Source organism: Canis lupus, chromosome 17 (assembly GCF_011100685.1).
Source record: "Canis lupus familiaris isolate Mischka breed German Shepherd chromosome 17, alternate assembly UU_Cfam_GSD_1.0, whole genome shotgun sequence".
Classification (NCBI taxonomy): domain Eukaryota; kingdom Metazoa; phylum Chordata; class Mammalia; order Carnivora; family Canidae; genus Canis; species Canis lupus.
The window spans coordinates 52,798,750-52,817,869 of record NC_049238.1 but is presented as its reverse complement, the minus strand read 5'-3'; the positions used below and the strand labels follow the sequence as shown (position 1 = coordinate 52,817,869).

At 40.6% G+C, this 19,120-nt stretch overlaps 1 protein-coding gene and 1 pseudogene across 2 annotated transcripts; one reads left to right on the top strand and one right to left on the bottom strand.

Annotated features, from left to right (window-relative positions):
* The first annotated feature begins 47 nt into the window (after nucleotides 1–47).
* Nucleotides 48–13,747, top strand: BCAS2 (BCAS2 pre-mRNA processing factor). Of its 2 annotated transcripts, none has more exons than XM_038561836.1 (7): nucleotides 48–271; nucleotides 376–468; nucleotides 2,990–3,060; nucleotides 5,724–5,885; nucleotides 11,016–11,066; nucleotides 11,913–11,993; nucleotides 13,220–13,519. In XM_038561836.1, the coding sequence occupies exons 1-7, from the start codon at nucleotides 179–181 to the stop codon at nucleotides 13,344–13,346; spliced, it is 678 nt and encodes a 225-aa protein (XP_038417764.1). In that variant the 5' UTR covers nucleotides 48–178; the 3' UTR covers nucleotides 13,347–13,519. The 2 variants fall into 2 exon arrangements, with proteins under 2 accessions (XP_038417764.1, XP_038417765.1); XM_038561837.1 differs by having other exon boundaries at nucleotides 58–242; nucleotides 13,220–13,747.
* On the bottom strand, nucleotides 13,645–18,583 carry LOC102154755 (annotated as a pseudogene).
* Between the last annotated feature and the right edge of the window lie 537 nt (nucleotides 18,584–19,120).

The following is a 19,120-nucleotide window of genomic DNA, read 5'->3' as shown; positions in this document are numbered from 1 at the left end:
AAACAAAATGGCCGGGCACTGCCGAGCCGCTGGGCGGGCGCGCCTCCGGAGGTGACAGTTGAGCATGCGCCAGAGCGCTGCGCAGGCGACGTGCAGAACCTCAGTGGCCAGCGCGGCGCAAGCGTAATGAAATGGGCCCGAGTCTGCGCAGATACAGAAGACTCAGGCGAGGCCGAGAATGGCGGGCACAGGTTTAGTCGCCGGAGAGGTGGTGGTAGATGCGCTGCCGTATTTTGACCAAGGTTATGAGGCGCCGGGTGTGCGGGAAGCGGTGAGTTCGGGCCGTGTAGCGGACTCAGCGCTCTCGGGCCCTTAGTGCTGGAAGAAGCACTTACGAGTCGCTGCCCCGACCCCGGCCCCTGTTCTCGTTTCTAGGCTGCAGCGCTGGTGGAGGAGGAAACCCGCAGATACCGACCCACTAAGAACTACCTGAGCTACTTGACAGCCCCGGATTACTCAGCTTTCGAAGTAAGTGTGGCGTCTTGAGGCCACCGTGGGAGCCAGGACCCTGCGAACCTCTGACAGTCGTAGCCACGTAAAAGTGCATTTTAAGTTCTGGCTTTAACTATTGCTTGCTTAGCTAATAGTTACTCCACTAGATTTGTGTTATCGGCGCATTGAAAACAGCTGGGTAAGCCTTCTCCGGCGTTCTTACTCTGGGTCGCACTGGAAGCCTCTGGGGCTTCGCGAACTAACAATGCAAACATGAGTGTGCACGCTTTTCAGAGGTGGGCTCTTTGCGTTAATTCTCAGAGGCATCGCCTCTACTAAGATCTACTCTAGAACAAGTGATAAGGAATTTTTAATATATATAAGCCGAGGCTCCTGAGAACCACTGTAGGGCGGCCTTGGTGTCACAGCCTACACACTTACCGAATGTATGTGAATGACGGGAGTGACAGGCCACTTGTAAGTACGATGCTATTTAAATATTTAGCCTGGAAGCGCACCCAAGATGATACTTGGTGTGTAATCAGCTAAAGAAATGTTAAATATCATCTCTGAGTTAATAGATTCTGTTGGGCGTTTTAGTATATACGTGTTTGGGATTTTTTTCCCCCAGTTATAGGTAACTATATATCTAATGAAAGAATTCTGTTATTAAAATACAGTATTTATATTGAAGTAACATGAAAAGTCGGTTAAGTTTTAAATAGGCACTAAGAGATCATGGGCAAGATTTTCTTATGGGCAATGGGCTGAGCTGGGTACACAGCTCCTTGAAGTCGTCCTTAATGGCTGAAGAGTGCAAACCCAGTGTCCTCGCAAGGCTTCCCTCTGCTACAGGAATTCAAGGCCATAATCAGCTACGTTCCCACAGTTCAAAAATTTCTCCAGCCTGGAAGCCAGAGGAAGCCTCCACTAGATGAAAGCTCCATTGGGAGCGTGAAGAACGTATTCAGATTTGAACGTGGCATGTTTCTCAAAAACATGAGCACTATCGTAGCCGAGTATTAACAAATGAAGAGGTCTAAAGAATTTGACAAATATTTCACTTTGCATTTGTAGCGGTGCTCAGGAAGATATCATGAGGCCACTTTAATAAAGTCATAAGCAAAAGGAAATACACTACCTAATACTTTGTAAATCGGACAACCCTTTTTCATAAAACACCAATCACTCATCAAAATTAAAAGAGAAATGATACGTCGTTTTCCCCTGGTTTTCTAAATGTTCTAAATGTTACCCTGTTGTTATAGATGGTACCATGTTAAGAAGTAAGTATAGTAATGCTTTCTTACTAGATCGGCTTCCAAACATTTCAGATAACTGCGTTCAATCACAAACATTTAAATATTTAAACTAGTTTTCTTTTTAGCTCTCTTAAATACAGCATATGCCTCCTATCTTTATAATTAGTATGCTCATCATTTAACTTTTTCATCATAGGGATTAATATTATATTGGGCTCACCATCTCAGTCCTGAAAATAGCCCTGTGAAGTACATAACTACATACTTATTATCCTAATATTTTAAATGGGAAAACTGCAGCTTAGAGAAGCTGTTTTGCCCAAGACTCCTCAAATTGCTTCTGAAATAGCTCTTCGATTAATTCATTTAACAACTATTTATGAAGGTCTGTTCTAGCCAGAAATTGGGGGACTATCTGAACTTTTTGGTCTAATTGTTAATGTAGTTGAAGCCTTCAAAAAAATTGAAATTACACAGGATAACTGAAATACTAATAACTGATGAATACTTAAGCAGTGCCTTGTACTCAGGCCAGGAAATGTGCAAAACAGAAATGGAATAGGATATTGACCAAAACATTGGACCTCAAGAAGTAGAGCGCTACCGTGTATTTTTAAATTTTTATCTTGTTCACCATGCATTTTTTTTAATCGTAAAATTGTTAGAGTAGATAGCAGAACTGGTTTCTTTTACCCCTTCCCCATTTCTCATTCTTTGCAAAGAGTGAAGTGTGAAAACAGCGGCCAGGACCAAAAAGAAAGTATAGGTTTAGGCCCAAAGCCCTAAAGCAAATTACTTTATGTCCAAGTCCTCTCCTCCCTTCCCCCTACCCCCAGTGAATAGTTGGATCTGTGGTCCTCAACACTGGCTTCACTCTGCAGTTAACTGATGAGTTAAAAACAAGTTATGATCATGTCCAGTCTCCACCTCAGAACAATTAAATGGGAATGAGGGAGAGGGTTAAGATGTGGTCAGGATTGAAATTGTTCTCAAAGCTTCTAGCTGATTTTTATTTGCTGCTAGGACTGAGAACCACTGATCTAGAATTAATCCTTTTCTCTGTGGGTCTCCTTACTTAGGAAGTATGTGTATTCTGATCCTTGGGAGCATTGAACCCAGAGAAGACTTGGTGGGAAGGGAAATGATTTATTTTATTTTATTTTTGAATTTTTTGAAAATGATCCATTTTAATGGAAAGCATAAAGAAATATTTAAGCAAGTTAGATTCGTTATTTGGTGGGTATCAGTTGCAATTTGTTGATATGATTTTGGAAATAATTCTTTCTCCAAATTAGACTGACATAATGAGAAATGAATTTGAAAGACTGGCTGCTCGACAACCGATAGAATTACTCAGTATGAAACGGTAAGTTGTATTTCTGGTTTCCGCTGGACCCAAATCATTGCTTAATTTTAAGTTACTAGTAAAACTGCCACAGCTATTGCTCTTAAAATGTTGAAAAGAAAAAAATCTTGTCTGGCTTTATGTTTATGTTTCTTCATGTAATAGTGGTTCCTATAATCCTTTGTTAATGTTCAAATGTATTCTTTGCACCATCATTTAAAAAGGCAAAATAGGGGTGCCTGGATGGCTCAGTTGGTTAAGCATCCCACTCTTGATTTTGGCTCAGGTCATGATCTTGGGGCTGTGAGGTCAGTTCCCTGTGTAGGACTCCACACTGGGTGTGGAGCCTACTTAAGATTCTCCCTCTGCCCCTCTACCTCCACTCACATGAACCCATGCACGTGGGTGTACTCTCTTTCTTTAAAAAAAAAAACGCAAAATGTAAAATCCAACAACAGAGGAATGGTAAATTGTGTTGAAGTGCATGTTCTTAAGAATTTTCAAGGAGGAGTGCCTGGGTAGCACAGTTGGTGAGCATCCAAATCTTGGTTTCGGCTCAGGTCATGAGATCAAGTCCCGCAAAGGACTCCACACACAGCATGGAGTCGACTTGGGATTCTCTCTCCCTCTACCCCTCCACCCCTCCACCTGTGCTTGCTTGCTCCCTTTCTCTAAAATAAATATTAAAAAAAAAAAAAAAAAGACATTTTTAAGGAAATGTTCCTGATTAGATGTCTAGTTCTTCACTGATCACATCTCTGGATGAAACCACGTTATGGTTTATAATGATCCTTGCTTCACTCTTGCCAAAGCAACATTAGTGAACACGGAGTGCTCACGTAGTCTGACATTGGTTCCACTGTCTTCCGTCCTGTGCCACTTTACTACAAAACTGCTCTCTGAGGAACAAATATCCAAATATCCTTTATTTTCTCTAAAATGGAGAATTGGATTGCTTTATGACTGAGATCCTTTCAATTTTAAGATAACTATGGAATTATGAGAAGCACTAAGTAATCTGTCAGAGCAGAGTCCTTTGAGAGAGGGCCACATGCACAGCAGGTCTGTCCTCTCAGCAAATGAGTAGGTTAGAAGAGGGATTTGAGTTTGTAGAACCAGAGTACCATATTGCTTCTCTTGGGCTCCATTTCCTGTCTCGCCTAAGTGGTAAAGGCAGGAGAAGATCCAGGATTCCTTAGTTCTTCCATTTCTGGGCGCTTCTGCTCTATAGATAATCATGACAGTACCTCCTTTATGGCACTGTGTCTCAAAGCAGAAGTAATGAGTCACTAAGCAATGGATTATGAAGGAAACTTAGCAGGTTGTCACAGTACTTTTCTAAGGAAATAGAATAGAAAATACCAGAATATACTGCATGTAAAGGTGAGTACTGTTTTGTGAAACTTCTGTTGAAGTATATGTATTTTGTGTACTGGATCACAAATATTTCTTAGTGTGGGTTATAATCAGAAGTTTGAAAACTGCCACATTTATTGCATATGTGTAAAGTTTTTTGTTTTTTTAACAAAATGGTTTGTCACTTCTATTTTTTGAGAGAAAGAAGGGGCAAGAGAATTTAAGTAGGCTCCACGCTCAGTATGGAAGCTGATACAGGGTGTCAAGGAATTGATCTCACAACACTGACTTGAGCACAAATCAAGAGTTAGAATGCTTAACCCACTGAGCCACCCAAGTTACCCTGGTTTATCGCTTTTTTTTTTTTAAGATTTTATTTTCTTATTTGACAGGGTGAGAGAGCACAAGCAGTAGGAGAGGGAGAAGCAGGCTCCCAGCTGAGCAGGGACCCCAGTGTGGGGCTCTACCCCAGGACCCTGGGATTAGGACCCTTATGACCTGAGCTGTATGCAGACACTCAACCAACTGAGCCACCAGGCACCCCAGTTTATCACTTCTTGATCCCAGTTGCATACCCCTCAGTTTTTCATAGGAATAACTTGGAGTTTTTAGAATTATCTAGTCAAAATATTAAAATGGAAATTAAAACTAAGTTTGTAGTAACTCATCAGTAATGAGCTGAGATTTATGAAGAGTGTACTTACTGGCTGTTGAAGGACTGTGTAGTGTGAAGAGAGAGAGTAGAATGAAGTCCAAATGCAAAGAATTACTATATTCCTTACCGTTGTTTTGTCTAGAGTGGCCTGGGTGTATGGATGGGAAGCTGGCTGAATATAGGTGTGTTTTACAAAAATGATAGCATAGGTTTTTTTGTATCCTATAATATACTCCAGTTGATTGTGTTCACATTGAAATAAACAGTTTTTTGGTACTGTGTAGAATGACGTTAAATCTTACCTGTAGGGCAGCCCTGGTGGTGCACCGGTTTGGTGCCGCCTGCAGCCGGGGGTGTGATCCTGGAGACCCGGGATCGAGTCCCACATCAGGCTTCTTGCATGGAGCCTGCTTCTCCCTCTGCCTGTGTCTCTGCGCCTCTCTCTCTCTCTCTCTGTGTCTCTAATGAATAAATAAATAGAATCTTTAAAAAAAAAAATCTTACCTGTAATGAGTTGTTTCTTAGGAGGATAAATAGGTTCTTATTATTGCACAATCTGATCTTTAATCTTCCATGGATTTTACATTGTGCATAGACCTGTGAGACCTTCTGTTGGAAGGAAGGAAAGATTTAGGGGAATATATGGTTTCATTTTATTTTTGTTTAATTTCAGATATGAACTTCCAGCCCCTTCCTCGGGTCAGAAAAATGACATTACTGCATGGCAAGAATGTGTAAACAATTCTATGGCCCAGTTAGAGCATCAGGCAGTTCGAATTGAGAATCTGGAACTAATGTCACAGCATGGATGCAATGCCTGGAAAGTATATAATGAGTAAGAAGCTTTGGTCTTTTTTTAAATACAGGAATGGGGCTTGGGTGGCTCAGTCAGTTGAGTGTCTGACTGTTGGTTTCAGCTCAGGTCATGATCTCAGAGTCATGGGATCAAACTCCATGTCAGGCTCCATGCTCAGCAGAGTGTCTGCTTGAAGATTCTCTCTCTCTTTCCCTCTGCTCCTCCCCCTGCTCACTCTCTCCCAAATTAATAAATCTTTTTTTAAAAAACGGGAAGTGGAATAAAAATAGTATAGTGAACTTTAATGTGGGATCATGTCCTAGAACTATTAAAACCCATATGAAAAGCCATTGCTTTGAGACCCACTGCCAAGAGTATGGAGGGGACTTAAACCTAACTATATTTATTGTATGACATTGTAATTAAATGAGTTCTGAGGTCTGAGTGACAAATTACTACATGGTGTAATGTAATCCTTAACGTGGGGGATTGCTCATACATTCGATTCTCATTAATTACATGTTATGGCCACTTTATAGTGGCCTTGAATACTGAATTAGCCAATACTGTACCATTTTTCCTGGGAGAAATAATATATGTGCGTGTATATATATACATCTCATATAGACTTCAGCCTTAAATCCTAAAAACAACTCATTCGGGCAGATTCTGTTTTCTTTCATAAAAAATAAAGCAAAGTTCAGAAGTGTTAAGTAATTTGGCAAAGTTGGAAATTAAACTCCATCCTTTGGTCATCTCTGTATGGGAGCTGAAACAGTAAGTCAGAGTGCCTCCTTGCTCCACTTCAGTTGAGAATCTACACGTCCAGCAACTCAAATTTTGTGCTGCTCCTAGCATGCTGTTAATGATCCCAAAACATCGAGTATTGATGTTTAACAAATAAATTTGAGTGGGGAAGTAAGTTCACAAGTACAGAATCTGCAAATAATGAGAATCGGCTATAAGTAGAAAATTAACATGGGAAGCAAGGTGCCCACACAAGCCACCGAGCTCTTTCTACTCCACGTAACTAGCTTTAGCTTTAGGTTTTGTTATCTGCCTAGGGCTCGATTTTCTTATTTGGAAAATTTGATGGTTAGATGATCTCTATGATGCTTTTGAGTCCTAAAATCCCCTGAGTCTCTATTAACACTTAATAGTTTAAGGAGTTTAACAATTTAAGGAGAAAAAGCCATTGAACCTCATGATACTGCATCAAACTATTTGCTAGAGTATGTTTCCTGGAATAATAAAGCAAAATCACAAAGTGATAAGTACCTTTTCTCAATTTTTCAGAATTATGTTCTAAATTTCTGTGGCCATATAAGGATTCAGTGGGCAAAATCCAGAATTTGGGAACCTATAGAACAAATAGTTCCTTTTTTTTGTGAATATGTTGCAGGGGAGATATAGGAAAAATGGGATTGGGATGATTAAGAAACAGGTCAATCAAAAAAAAAAAGCGTATATTTCACAAAGAGGAAAAATGTGATCTTTGTCCTCAAGAAGCGTTATCTAGTAAAGAAAAGATATTCTATGCCAGATAACCAGTAGTCCATTTTTAGCAGTATGGAGGTACGAGCTATATTGTGTACTGTGCTCTATAAATTACAGAAATGCACAGAAGAAACATTAAGAGTTAAGGTCACTTAAAAATGGTGAGATTTGGAGGCGCCTGAGTGGCTCAGTTGGTTAAATGTCCAGCTCTTAATTTCAGCTCAGGTCGTGATCTCAGGGTTGTGAGATCTAGACCTTTGTCAGGTTCCTTGCTCATCGGGGAGTCTACTTCAGATTCTTTCTCTCCCTCTTCCTCTGCCCTTCTCCCCCACCCCCATGTACATTCTCTCTCTCTCTTTCTCAAATAATTTTTTTTAAATGATAAGATTTGGACATTTAGAAGAGAACAACACAAGAAGGGAGGAGAACATAGGTGCAGGGAAAAAAAATATTGCATTGAAGAAAACATGCTTTCAACTTGCCTAGAAACCTTTAATAATTTCCCATTTGTTGCAAGGTATAGTCCAGACTATTTAACATGTTGTTCAAGTCAGAACGGTGTATCTCAATGATAGATTTTCACTCCAGCCAAAGGAATCCTCTCTCTCGTAATTATCATAACTTTGCCTCTGGGCCTTTACTCATGTCTCACTTCCTCCTAGAATGCCTTTACCTGGTCTACCCAAATTCAGTTTATTCAAGGCTCTCAATCCACTTTTTTGTCTTCTTTGTCTTTAAAGTAAGTTTTCTTTCTTTATGAAAGGATTCTAAGGCATAGACCATGCTGGGCAGAAAGCTTTTAGCTCTAAGTAGGTCTTGGGTCGTGACTGCTAAAAAAGAAATATTTCATTAACGAGATAATTATGTACTTGAAATTAAAGGGAAAACTTTGAAGTCAGCCCTCAATTTTATGGATAAGCAGGGTTAGCCTCATTGATGTCAAGTGACTCCTTCAAGGACAGGGCTGGGACTAGAACCCAAGTCTTGTGACTTGTGATACAGTGCCATAAGTTTTAACAAATATTTCAGAGTACTTGAGGAGAGGTATGTATATGGGCATACTTCATTTCATTACACTTTGCTGTATTGCATTTTTTTACAAATTGAAAGTTTCTGACAACCTCCAAGCCTCAGCAAGTCTGTGGCACAGTTTTCCAGTAGCATTTTGCCACTTCCTATCTTGGTATCACAATTTAGTAATTCTCTCAGTATTTCAAACTTTTCCATTATATATATATTTTTAAAGATTTCGTGGCTCAGCGGTTTGGCGCCTGCCTTTGGCCCAGGGCACAATCCTGGAGTCCCGGGATCGAGTCCCGCGTCGGGCTCCCGGCATGGAGCCTGCTTCTCCCTCCTCCTCTGCCTCTCTCTCTCTCTCTCTCTCTCTCTCTCTCTATGTCTATCATAAATAAATAAATAAATATTTTTAAAAAAAGATTTTGTTTATTCATGAGAGAGAGAGAGACACACGCAGAGACACAGGCAGAGGGAGAAGCAGGCTCCATGCAGGGAGCCTGATGTGGGACTCGATCCCGGGACTCCAGGATCATGCCCTGGGCGGAAGGCAGGCACTAAACTTCTGAGCCACCCATGGATCCCCTCCATTATATTTCTTGAATTGAGCTGTGGTTGGTGATTACGACTCACTGAAAACTCAGAATAGTGGTTAGCAATTTCTAGTAATAAAGTATTTTTTAATAAAGGCAAGTACGGGGATTCCTGGGTGGCTTAGCGGTTTAGTCCCTGCCTTCGGCCCAGGGCATGATCCTGGAGTCCCAGGATCGAGTCCCACATCAGGCTCCCTGCATGGAACCTGCTTCTTTGTCCTTCTGCCTGTGTCTCTGCGTCTCTCTCTCTCTGTCTCTCATGAATAAATAAATAAAATCTTTAAAAAAAAAAAAAGGCGGGATCCCTGGGTGGCACAGCGGTTTGGTGCCTGCCTTTGGCCCAGGGTGTGATCCTGGAGACCCGGGATCGAATCCCACGTCGGACTCCCGGTGCATGGAGCCTGCTTGTGTCTCTGCCTCTCTCTCTCTCTCTCTCTCTCTCTGACTATAAAAAAAAAAAAAAAAAAAGGCAGGTATATATATATTTTTACATAATGCTATTACACATTTAGTAGACTAAAACATAACTTTTATATGCATAGGGGAACAAATTCATTTAGTTTGGTTTATTGCTATATTTTATTGCAGTGGTCTGGAACTGAACCTGCAATATCTCTGAGGTATGCTTGTACTTATGGAGGATGAAAGAAAGGAGAAGACAACAAATACACTGAGCTTTCAGGAAGAGATCATTCAAGGGGAAGCTTCCTGTTAAAGGTCAGAGGTCAGGACTTAGAGTGCCAAGCTTGAATTGTCCTCAGGAGCACAGAGTGATCATTGAGATCAAGGAAAAGGGAATGAGCTGTAGGTAAGCCTGGAGAGCACAGGTGTTTGAAGACTGAATCTTGAGAGAATTGCAGTTAGAAAAAAAATCAGGCAAATAATTTAGGAGAAAAGAAGGATATTTGAGTCACAAAAGCCAGGAAACAATATTGGATCTAGAGCAAGAGAATAATAGGGTCTATGTGGTTGAAATGGATCCTAAAGGCAATTCTGTACTGCCGTAAGAGGAAATTGATATAGTTGTGTGAGTTACATCTCAGTAAAGCTATTTTTTTTATTTTATTTTATTTATTTATGATAGTCACACAGAGAGAGAGAGAGAGAGAGGCAGAGACACAGGCAGAGGGAGAAGCAGGCTCCATGCACCGGGAGCCTGACGTGGGATTCGATCCCGGGTCTCCAGGATCGCGCCCTGGGCCAAAGGCAGGCGCCAAACCGCTGTGCCACCCAGGGATCCCAGTAAAGCTATTATTTAAGGGAGGGGAGGTGACCTCTACCCTTGAATTGCATGACAGTAATCACATGACACTCTGTATTGCTCAGCTTTTCCCCTGTGCCAGCAAGAGCCAACTTGTACTGGAACCACGATTTCCCCTTCCATTTTTCTCTTCTCTCTCTAGTTAGCAATAGACAGGGGAGAATGGCAGGATAAATGGAAGTACAGAAATATGGAGATAATAAGGGTTCAAATGAATACACTCATGAGTTATTTTCCATGTCTCCATGAAAAGAAGTAATGACAATTTAAGAAGTAACCTAAGTATAGGAAATCAGAGTGTCCGTAAACTGGTTGGACTTGAGAGGTTAAAAGAGCTAAACTGGGGGGCAGCCCTGGTGGCGCAGCAGTTTAGCACTGCCTGCAGCCCCGGGTGTGATCCTGGAGTCTCGGGATCGAGTCCCACGTCGGGCTGCCTGCCCGTGTGTCTGCCTCCCCCACCCCCTCTCTCTCTCTCTCAGTAAATAAATAAATCTTAAAAAAAAAAAAGGAGCTAAACTGGAATTCAGCTCTGACATTCACCTAGGTTCCCTTGACCAAATTACTTAAATCTTTCTAAGCTTGTAATGTCCTCACATGTGAAATAGGTATAATCATAACTACTCAAAGAATTCTTGAGTAATATTCAATATTCTAGATAATATTTATAGAGTGTCCAACATGGTGTTTGGCACAGAGCTCAATAGCAGAAGAACTTGAACTTGAATCGACTAGATGGTTCGCTTCTAGTTGGTATTATTAAATTTTAATGTATATTAATCTTATTTTTTCCTTTTTCTTCCTTAGAAATCTAGTTCACATGATTGAACATGCACAGAAAGAGCTCCAGAAGTTAAGGTAAGTTGGTTTTTTTCCTCTTATTTTGATACACCCAGTGTCAGGCTCAAACTCACAACCCTGAGATTAAGAGTCATGTGTTCTTCTGACTGAGCCAGCCAGGTGCCCCTATATTCCTCTTATTTTAGAGTAAAGTTTAGGTGAACCCTCAGTAAACAGAATGAGGAGAAAAAGGAACCAAAGAACTGTAGTCATATGAGAGTAATGCTTGATGATCCACTGTGTCTAGTATCTGCTCTTGGGTTTGCCCAACTGGAATGGCAGAGAAATAGACTTAACATCTGAAAGCATCTCTAGCAGGTCATTTGCAATTTACAAATCTGCAGGCAATTTACAAATCTGCAGCCACTTTTAGGAGAAAATGTTGCAGAACAACACGTATAATCTGATTTAGGTTAAAAAAAATTTTCATCTTAAGTTGCCTGACTGAATCATTCATTCAGTAGAGCATAACTCCTGATCTCGAGTTGTGAGCTTGAGCCCTACACAGGGCGTAGAGATTACTTAAAAAAAATTTAACCTCTACTTGTACATATACATAAAGGAAAGAATTTGGGGACACACCCACCAAAAACTGAATAGTAAGAAGGAAAAGCACATGGGAGGAAGGACTTCTGCTTTTTAATCTCTGTGTGCATGTTATGTGTGTTTAATTTTTCATGGTGAGCATGTTTTATGAAATTTGTAATTGAAAATAGAAAAAAGTTAATTCCTGGAATTAATAATCCATTACTGTATACATCTGTTCTCAGGGGATTAAAGATGTGTTTCGTTGATTATAGGTTTTTCTGTTGATTTTAGTCTTACGTTAAAATGTAGGTGGGTTGTATGAATAATGTTTTACAGGAAACATATTCAAGATTTAAACTGGCAGCGAAAGAACATGCAGCTCACAGCTGGATCTAAATTAAGGGAAATGGAGTCCACGTGAGTATCTTTACTTCTTTAAATCATTTAGCACATTTTAAGATCAGGATTTAACTATGATTCAACAGTATTCAAATGGGATACCACAAGTGTGAAAGAAATGCTCTTTTATGAATTCTGCTCTTTACTGCCTCTGCCTATTTCTGATGTGTGGGCTTGGAAGGCAATGAGAGGGACAGAACCACTGTTCCTTGATTCTGGTCTCAGTGTTTCAGTTCAGTATTTCTGCTCTGAATAGGATTCTACTTATACTCTCCTTTTAGAAGGAAAAAAAATTAATCTATTTTTTTTTAATTCATGAGGGAGGGAGATTTCATACTTCGATAATTTGTCTCTGAGGTTTTTTCCTATTTATATACTTTACTTTTAAAATATTCTTCATATGCATAAATAAGTTAATATGAATCCTTATAATCATGAATTTTATATCATTTCTCTTTTTTACTTTGTTATTTCCCTTCCTCTACCCCATGATTTCCCTTGTTCCACCTTCACCTCCGTGATTCCATGTTATCAATCTATTCATCTTTTCACATTTTTCTTCAAGCTACTATAATCTCCCAAATATACATGTGTGTTTCTTTACATTTGTCCTACTAGAGATTTTTTCTGGGGAAGGGGAAGACTGCTTGATCTGTAGAATTTTCTCTTGTTCTAGAAATTTCTCTACCATTTTTAACTACTGACTCTGCCCTATTTTTTCTCCTTTTGTGTTAATGCCATTAAATACAATCTTCTATCACCTTGTCCTATCCAACTATTTCTAATTTGGTTTTTAAAGGTTTTTTTTGTTGTTGTTTTGAAATAATTGTAGATTCCCAGTTGTAAGAGATAATATAGTTAGAATTCTTTTTAAGATTTTATTTATTTTAGAGAGAGAAAGTCCAAGTGGGGAGAAGGTCAGAGGGGAAGGGAGAGAATCTCAAGCTGACTCAGCATGTAGCCTGGTGTGGGGCTCGATCTCATGACCCCAAGATCATGACCTGACTCAAAACCAGACTCTTAACTGATTGAGCCACCCAGGCGTCCCATACAGCTTAAATATTATGTACCCTTTACCCACTTTCCCCCAATTATGCCTCAGTTTTTTTTAAATGGAAAGTTAGAAGTGAAGGTTCACATTATGACCCTGAGTGAAAACATATATATGGTAAAATCTTCTAAGAGAAATTTTATATTGAGTAATTTTTCCTTTTTTTTTTTTTTTTTTTTTTTTACTTTTCTAGTTGGGTATCCCTGGTCAGTAAGAATTATGAGATTGAAAGGACTATTGTGCAATTAGAAAATGAAATATTTCAAATGAAGCAGCAACATGGCGAGGCAAACAAGGAAAACATCCGGCAAGACTTCTAACAGACAGATGAATTCGGTGGGAAGCAAGGAAGGCAAGCTGGGCTTTCACAGATTAGGCATCTCAACTGTCAGGGAGAACAGCATCTTAGGGGAACCATTATGGTTAAATGTGTATTGTAGAGTGTGGACTGTTAGATTTGTGCATTTTAGCAAAATAAAAACTTTAAGCTTGGTGGGTTGGGTTTTGTGTGTGTGTGTGTGTGTGTGTGTGTTTTTTTTCTGTTTTAAAAACACCTACGCTTTCAAAATAAGTATGATAGAATAATATTATATCATAGAATTTATTTTGAACCACTGGAACATATTTTGTATCTAAGAGATCTTTATTGAAACTTTTTAACATGTAGAAGAAGTTGAAAACTTTTGGTTTTTATATTTTCAAATAAAAAGGTAGTTCTAAACAAAATTTTGACTACCAAGCAAGTCTTCCACAATATGATGGCTCCACCATCATCATCATCGTCATCATCATCATCATTGTAGGTAACAGTTTGAAAAAGCTGCTTGTTACGTGCTGAGCCCTCTTCTAAACACTTTAGGTGGATGAACTACTAGGAATAAAAAAATAATTTGATCCTCCCAAAAAGGAGGTAGGTCCTGTTGTTCCCATACACAGACTTGTAGTGGGTGCTGATGAAGTAACTTGTTGGGAGTTGTATAGCTAGAAAGTCATCCAGGTGTTCAGTCATGTAGCGCCAGAGTTGTGTTTTAACCCTCTGCCTATAAGGAATTAACAAGGATAAAAGATTACTGCCCGATTCAGAAAAAATATTTTCAGTCTCCTGTAATCTTTGTGCTCTGACTGCTCTTTGGGTTCCAGGTTTTCCTTATCCCAAGTCTAGCTGTCATGCAGAGTTAAGTTTATGATTATGAAATAAAAAACAACAATAAAGCCCATTATTGTAGGAGGGAGGAAGATGGAGTGTTAAAACAGTGTTACTCCAAGTTTTTCTTAATGGAGGAGAGAGAGTACCCCCCTTGGGAGCACAGGGTTGCTGGTTTAAAGTCATAACTTGCTGTGAGCACCAAATATTGCAATCTTTTATTTTTTATTTTATGTAAGTAAACTACATCCAACGTGAGGCTCAGACTCACAACCCCAAGATCAAGAATCGCATGCTCTTCTCACTGAGCCAGCCGGGCACCCCTGCAATCTTTTAACTTTTCTTTTTTGGTAAAGATTTCATTTATTTATGAGACAAAGAGGCAGAGGAAGAAGCAGGCTCCCTACAGGGAGCCCGATGTGGGACTCAGGCTCGATCCCAGGAACCCAGGAACATGCCCTGGGCTAAAGGCAGATGCTCAACTGCTGAGCTACCCAGGCGTCCCTTAACTTTTTTTTTATAGTAGTATTGCCCCATGGGAGCATTCATTCCACTATTGCCTAATCCAATTTGCTGTACCTTCTACTCAGCCTCTAGAAATTGTATCTTCTGTTGTTCCCTGCCTGCCTGAGAGAGGAGACTTCAGGTAATCGCTGTGCCTTGCCACACTACTCTTCCCAGTGATACTCCCTCAAATCCTCCTCCACCTTTTGCCATTTTGCTAGTAAATCCCGGTCTGGTATAGTGACCAGGCTGCGGGGCTTGCATGTTTCCTTGGCCAAGGTGAACTTGGAGTCCCTGGTTCAGAGTGCATTACTCCACAGAAAGCAGCAGCTCTCGTCAATGGCAAATCACTAAATTAAGATTGAGAGCGCTCATTCTTTAGACTGATCGAACTCATAAAATTTGTCCCATTAGTTGAGATTCCTATCTTGTTCATAAATAACTATGTAGAGCTTGAGGATGATGCCAACAAGGCTAAGAAAACAAGTCTGTAGGACATTGGATAAACTGCAGCAACCTAACTAGCCCCAGCACTAGGTTGACCTGTGAGCCAAGACTGCCTATTTTGCAAGTCAATTTCAGTTGGATTTTCTGTCACATCATAAACCATCCTAACTTACGGCCCTCAAGATAAATAACCAGGTATGTTATTCCTGAAAATATATAACATATGCAGCAAAACACCTGATTTTTGCAATGTTTATCTCACAGCATACAATGTAGATTGTGGTCTCATGTTGTGAGCCTATAAGGGAAAATATTGAACAGAGATAAGCGTGAAATAGTTACCCTTCTCTATCAAATTTAAGAGAAATTGAGCTTTCTAGCCCATATGAAAGAAATCTTTCAGCTACCATCAAGTTCACTGGCATGTTTGTAAGTTCTCTTAAATATTTTAATCTCCAGGGTGTCTGGCTGGCTTAGTCAGTAGAGCATGTGACTCTTGATCTCAAGGTTGTGCAGTTGTGCCCAATGTTAGGTGTAGAGAGAACTTAAAAAAATAAAATCTTTAGGGATGCCTGGGTGGCTCAGTAAGGCGCCTACCTTCGGCTTGAGTCCTGATTCCAGGGTCCTGGGATCCAACCCCATTTCAGGCTCTGCTCAGTAGGAATTCTGCTTCTCCCTCTCCCTCTGTCTGCAGGTCCCCCCTGCTTGTGCTCTCTCTTGCTCTCTGTCAAATAAGTCATTTATTTATTTATTTTTTAAGATTTAATTAATTTATTCATGGGAGACACAGAGCCAGAGACACAGGCAGATTGAGAAGCAGGCCCTTCATAGGGAGCCTGATGGAGGACTTGATCCTAGGACCCCGGGATCATGATCCGAGCCAAAGGCACACACTCAACCACTGGGCCACCCAGGTATCCCCAAATCTTTTAAAATAAAAATAAAATGTTGAGAAGGTATATTTTAATCTCATTACCCTTAGTCTTAAAAATTGTTTTAAATTTTTGTAAAAAATCCGTACTTTCTTCCTTTACCCCTCCACCCTCTTCTCCATTTTTACTATTCTATTCCAATCCAGTATGATGCCACCCCAAACTTAGTGGTATGAAACGATAACAAGCATTTATGTTCTCTTTCACAGTTCTGGGGATTTACCTGGCTCAAGTAGAGTGTATGATCAGAAACCCAGAACTCCGGGAATCTCTGGGTTACCTCTTTCTACTGTTGTTTCTCTGGCATAGAGACTTCAGGGTAACCAGACTTCTTCCATGACAGCCCAAGACTCCAAAAGCCTGTATCAGGGAGTCCAGCATAAGCTGTATTACCTTCTATGACTTGGCCCCGGAAGTCACACTTAACTTCTGATGTTCTGTATTTGTTAGAAGCAAGTCAGTCCATGAGGCCAGCCCATATTCAAGGGAGAGGAATTAGATTCCACGTCAGTTGGGGATAGTGTTTAAGAATTTGTGGACATACTTGGTTTTTCTAAACTTAGGTTTTAATATCCCTCCCACTCCCTTTCCAGTGATTCACCCCTAAAGTCATTAGATGAGGCTGAACAAAATAAGCATCTACATAGAAGATGGGCCCTAAATCCATTCTGGCTACTGTCCTTAGAGGAAGAGACATACACATACACACATGGAAGGCATTGTGAAGACACCAAGAGAAGACCACATAAAGACAGATTGTGTGAGAAGTCTACATGCCAAGGAATGCCAAGGATTGCTGGCAACCACGAGAAGCTGGGAGGGAAGCATGGAATGGATTCTTCCTAAAACCTTCAGAAAGAACATGGCCATGCTGACGCCTTGACTTCAGACTTCAGGCTCCAGAACTGGGAGACAGTAAATTTCTGTTGTTTTAAGCCACGCTGTGTGTGGTATGTAGGTTGCTAGAGCAGCCCTAAGAAACTAAAACAGATACATCATGACAAAGTTGAGAGCCACAGTTCTGAAAAGGATTATACATTGAGCCTGTTCTCCATCCTTCCATCCCTTGCTCTCTGCCCTTTCTCAGCAAGAAATTAGGGAGTCTTTGGAGAAACTTTGGAAGTTGGAAAGTCTTTGGACCCCAAGAGAAAAAAAACCTAGAGGTTGTTGAAATTGGCAGTTTTTCAACAAATGACCAACCAAGTCACTTAGCAGTGAGGCTCAACGACCCCAAACCCTCACACTCCAGCACAGAGCTTCTAATCCGTGTTTTATTTCCCCACTTTTTTTTTTTGCAGAAATTATTTTTATTACATTAACGTATTCCTTAATGACCTCTCAATTATTCACATGAAGGAAGTTCAGAAAGCAGATTTATGACTGTATGAGCCATGTCTTTGGAGATTTATTAATTTTCTACAAAATATTATTCCCTAGAGTAGGTTACTCTAGAAGTGGTAGTAGATGAGGTCTAAGAGGCTGTGGACTTGGGAGAGCTTATCCCTGTTTATCCGGCTGTCCAGTTGGACCACAAGACTTAGGGACAAGGACAGACATGTTTTCTCTGTTGAATTTAAAGTTTTAAAATGGTTTGCATGCACTTTCCTGCATGCATCAGTTTAAAGGCTTCATTTGAGAGGACATGAGAAGGCAGATTGTGAGGCACAAATTCATCAACTTGAATCTTTTTGGACATGTATTCGGACACCAACTTTTGGACACTTTCCACACTCTTGCATTCTCCAAAGGCAGTGCCTTTCCGCCTGTGGCGTTTTACCAGCTGAAACAGGCGAGTGGCGATTTCTTCACCTGAAGCAGCTACACCAACTACCACGCTGATGCCCCAGCCTTTGTGGCAGTCCACTGGTGCTACTCTCATGACCATCAGGTTACCAGTACGCTCAGAGGACTAATCTACTTCCTCATCCAGTGACCACTTCCTCTATGGGTTTACTGAAGTCCTGGGGTTAATACATTCAGAGACTCCAAACTTCTTAACCCTGGAGAATTTATCAGTGTCCAGACCCATGATCTGGGATGCACCAGCCACCTTACAGCCCATGATAGCTGCCAACCCAACTCCACCTAGGCTAAAGGTGGCACAATGTAAGCCAGGCTCTGCCCTGGCAGTGGTCACACCAGCACCATAACCAGTCGAAATGCCAGAACCCAGAAGGCAGACTTTATCCAAAGGTGCTAAAGGATCAATTTTAGCAACAGAGATATCAGCCATGACTGGATATTCAGAAAATGTGCTGGTTCCCATGTAATGTAGAGTTGTCTTTCCTTTGCAAGTAAATCTGCTAGTACCATCTGGCATTAATCTTTCTCCTGAGTAACTCTTATCTTCTGGCAAGGATTTGTTTTAGGGTTTAGATAAAACTTATGTTCTCCACACTGGGGGATGTGAAACGGGATGACAGTATCAACTGCCTTCAGCATAGCATAGTATTGGTCCTTTGCCAATACTTTCCATGATTCTAGCACCTTCGTGTCCCAAGATCACTGGAAAACTCCCTTCAGGATCAGCCTCTCTCTACCTGCCTCTCTCTCTCTCTCTCTCTCTCTCTCTCATGAATAAAATCTTTAAAAAAAAAAAATGTGGGGATCCCTGGGTGGCGCAGCGGTTTGGCGCCTGCCTTTGGCCCAGGGCGTGATCCTGGAGACCCGGGATCGAATCCCACGTCGGGCTCCTGGTGCATGGAGCCTGCTTCTCCCTCTGCCTGTGTCTCTGCCTCTCTCTCTCTCTCTCTGTTACTATCATAAATAAATAAAATAATAATAATAATAATAAATGTGAAGACATTTCCTATAGAAGAAGAGAATACAGAAACAACTTTGAAAAAAAAATCTAGAATCTATCTTCAGGCTTCTCAAAATTAACTCGAAGCTAGAAAGACAAGCAGTGCCTTCGGAATTCTTTTATTTATTTATTTTTTTAAATATTTTATTTATTCATGAGACAGAGAGAGAGGCAGAGACAGGTAGAGGAAGAAGCAGGCTCCATGCAGGCAGCCCGATGTGGGACTTGATCCCAGGATTCCAGGATCACACCCTGGGCCAAAGG

What these genes read in the sequence shown, in the direction of transcription:
- BCAS2 (XM_038561836.1), top strand. Translation starts at nt 179, where the DNA reads ATGGCGGGCACAGGTTTAGTCGCCGGAGAGGTGGTGGTAGATGCGCTG. An exon ending in CGGATTACTCAGCTTTCGAA is followed by an intron (nt 469 to 2,989) that starts GTAAGTGTGGCG and finishes TCTCCAAATTAG; the next exon opens with ACTGACATAATGAGAAATGA. An exon ending in GCCTGGAAAGTATATAATGA is followed by an intron (nt 5,886 to 11,015) that starts GTAAGAAGCTTT and finishes TTTCTTCCTTAG; the next exon opens with AAATCTAGTTCACATGATTG.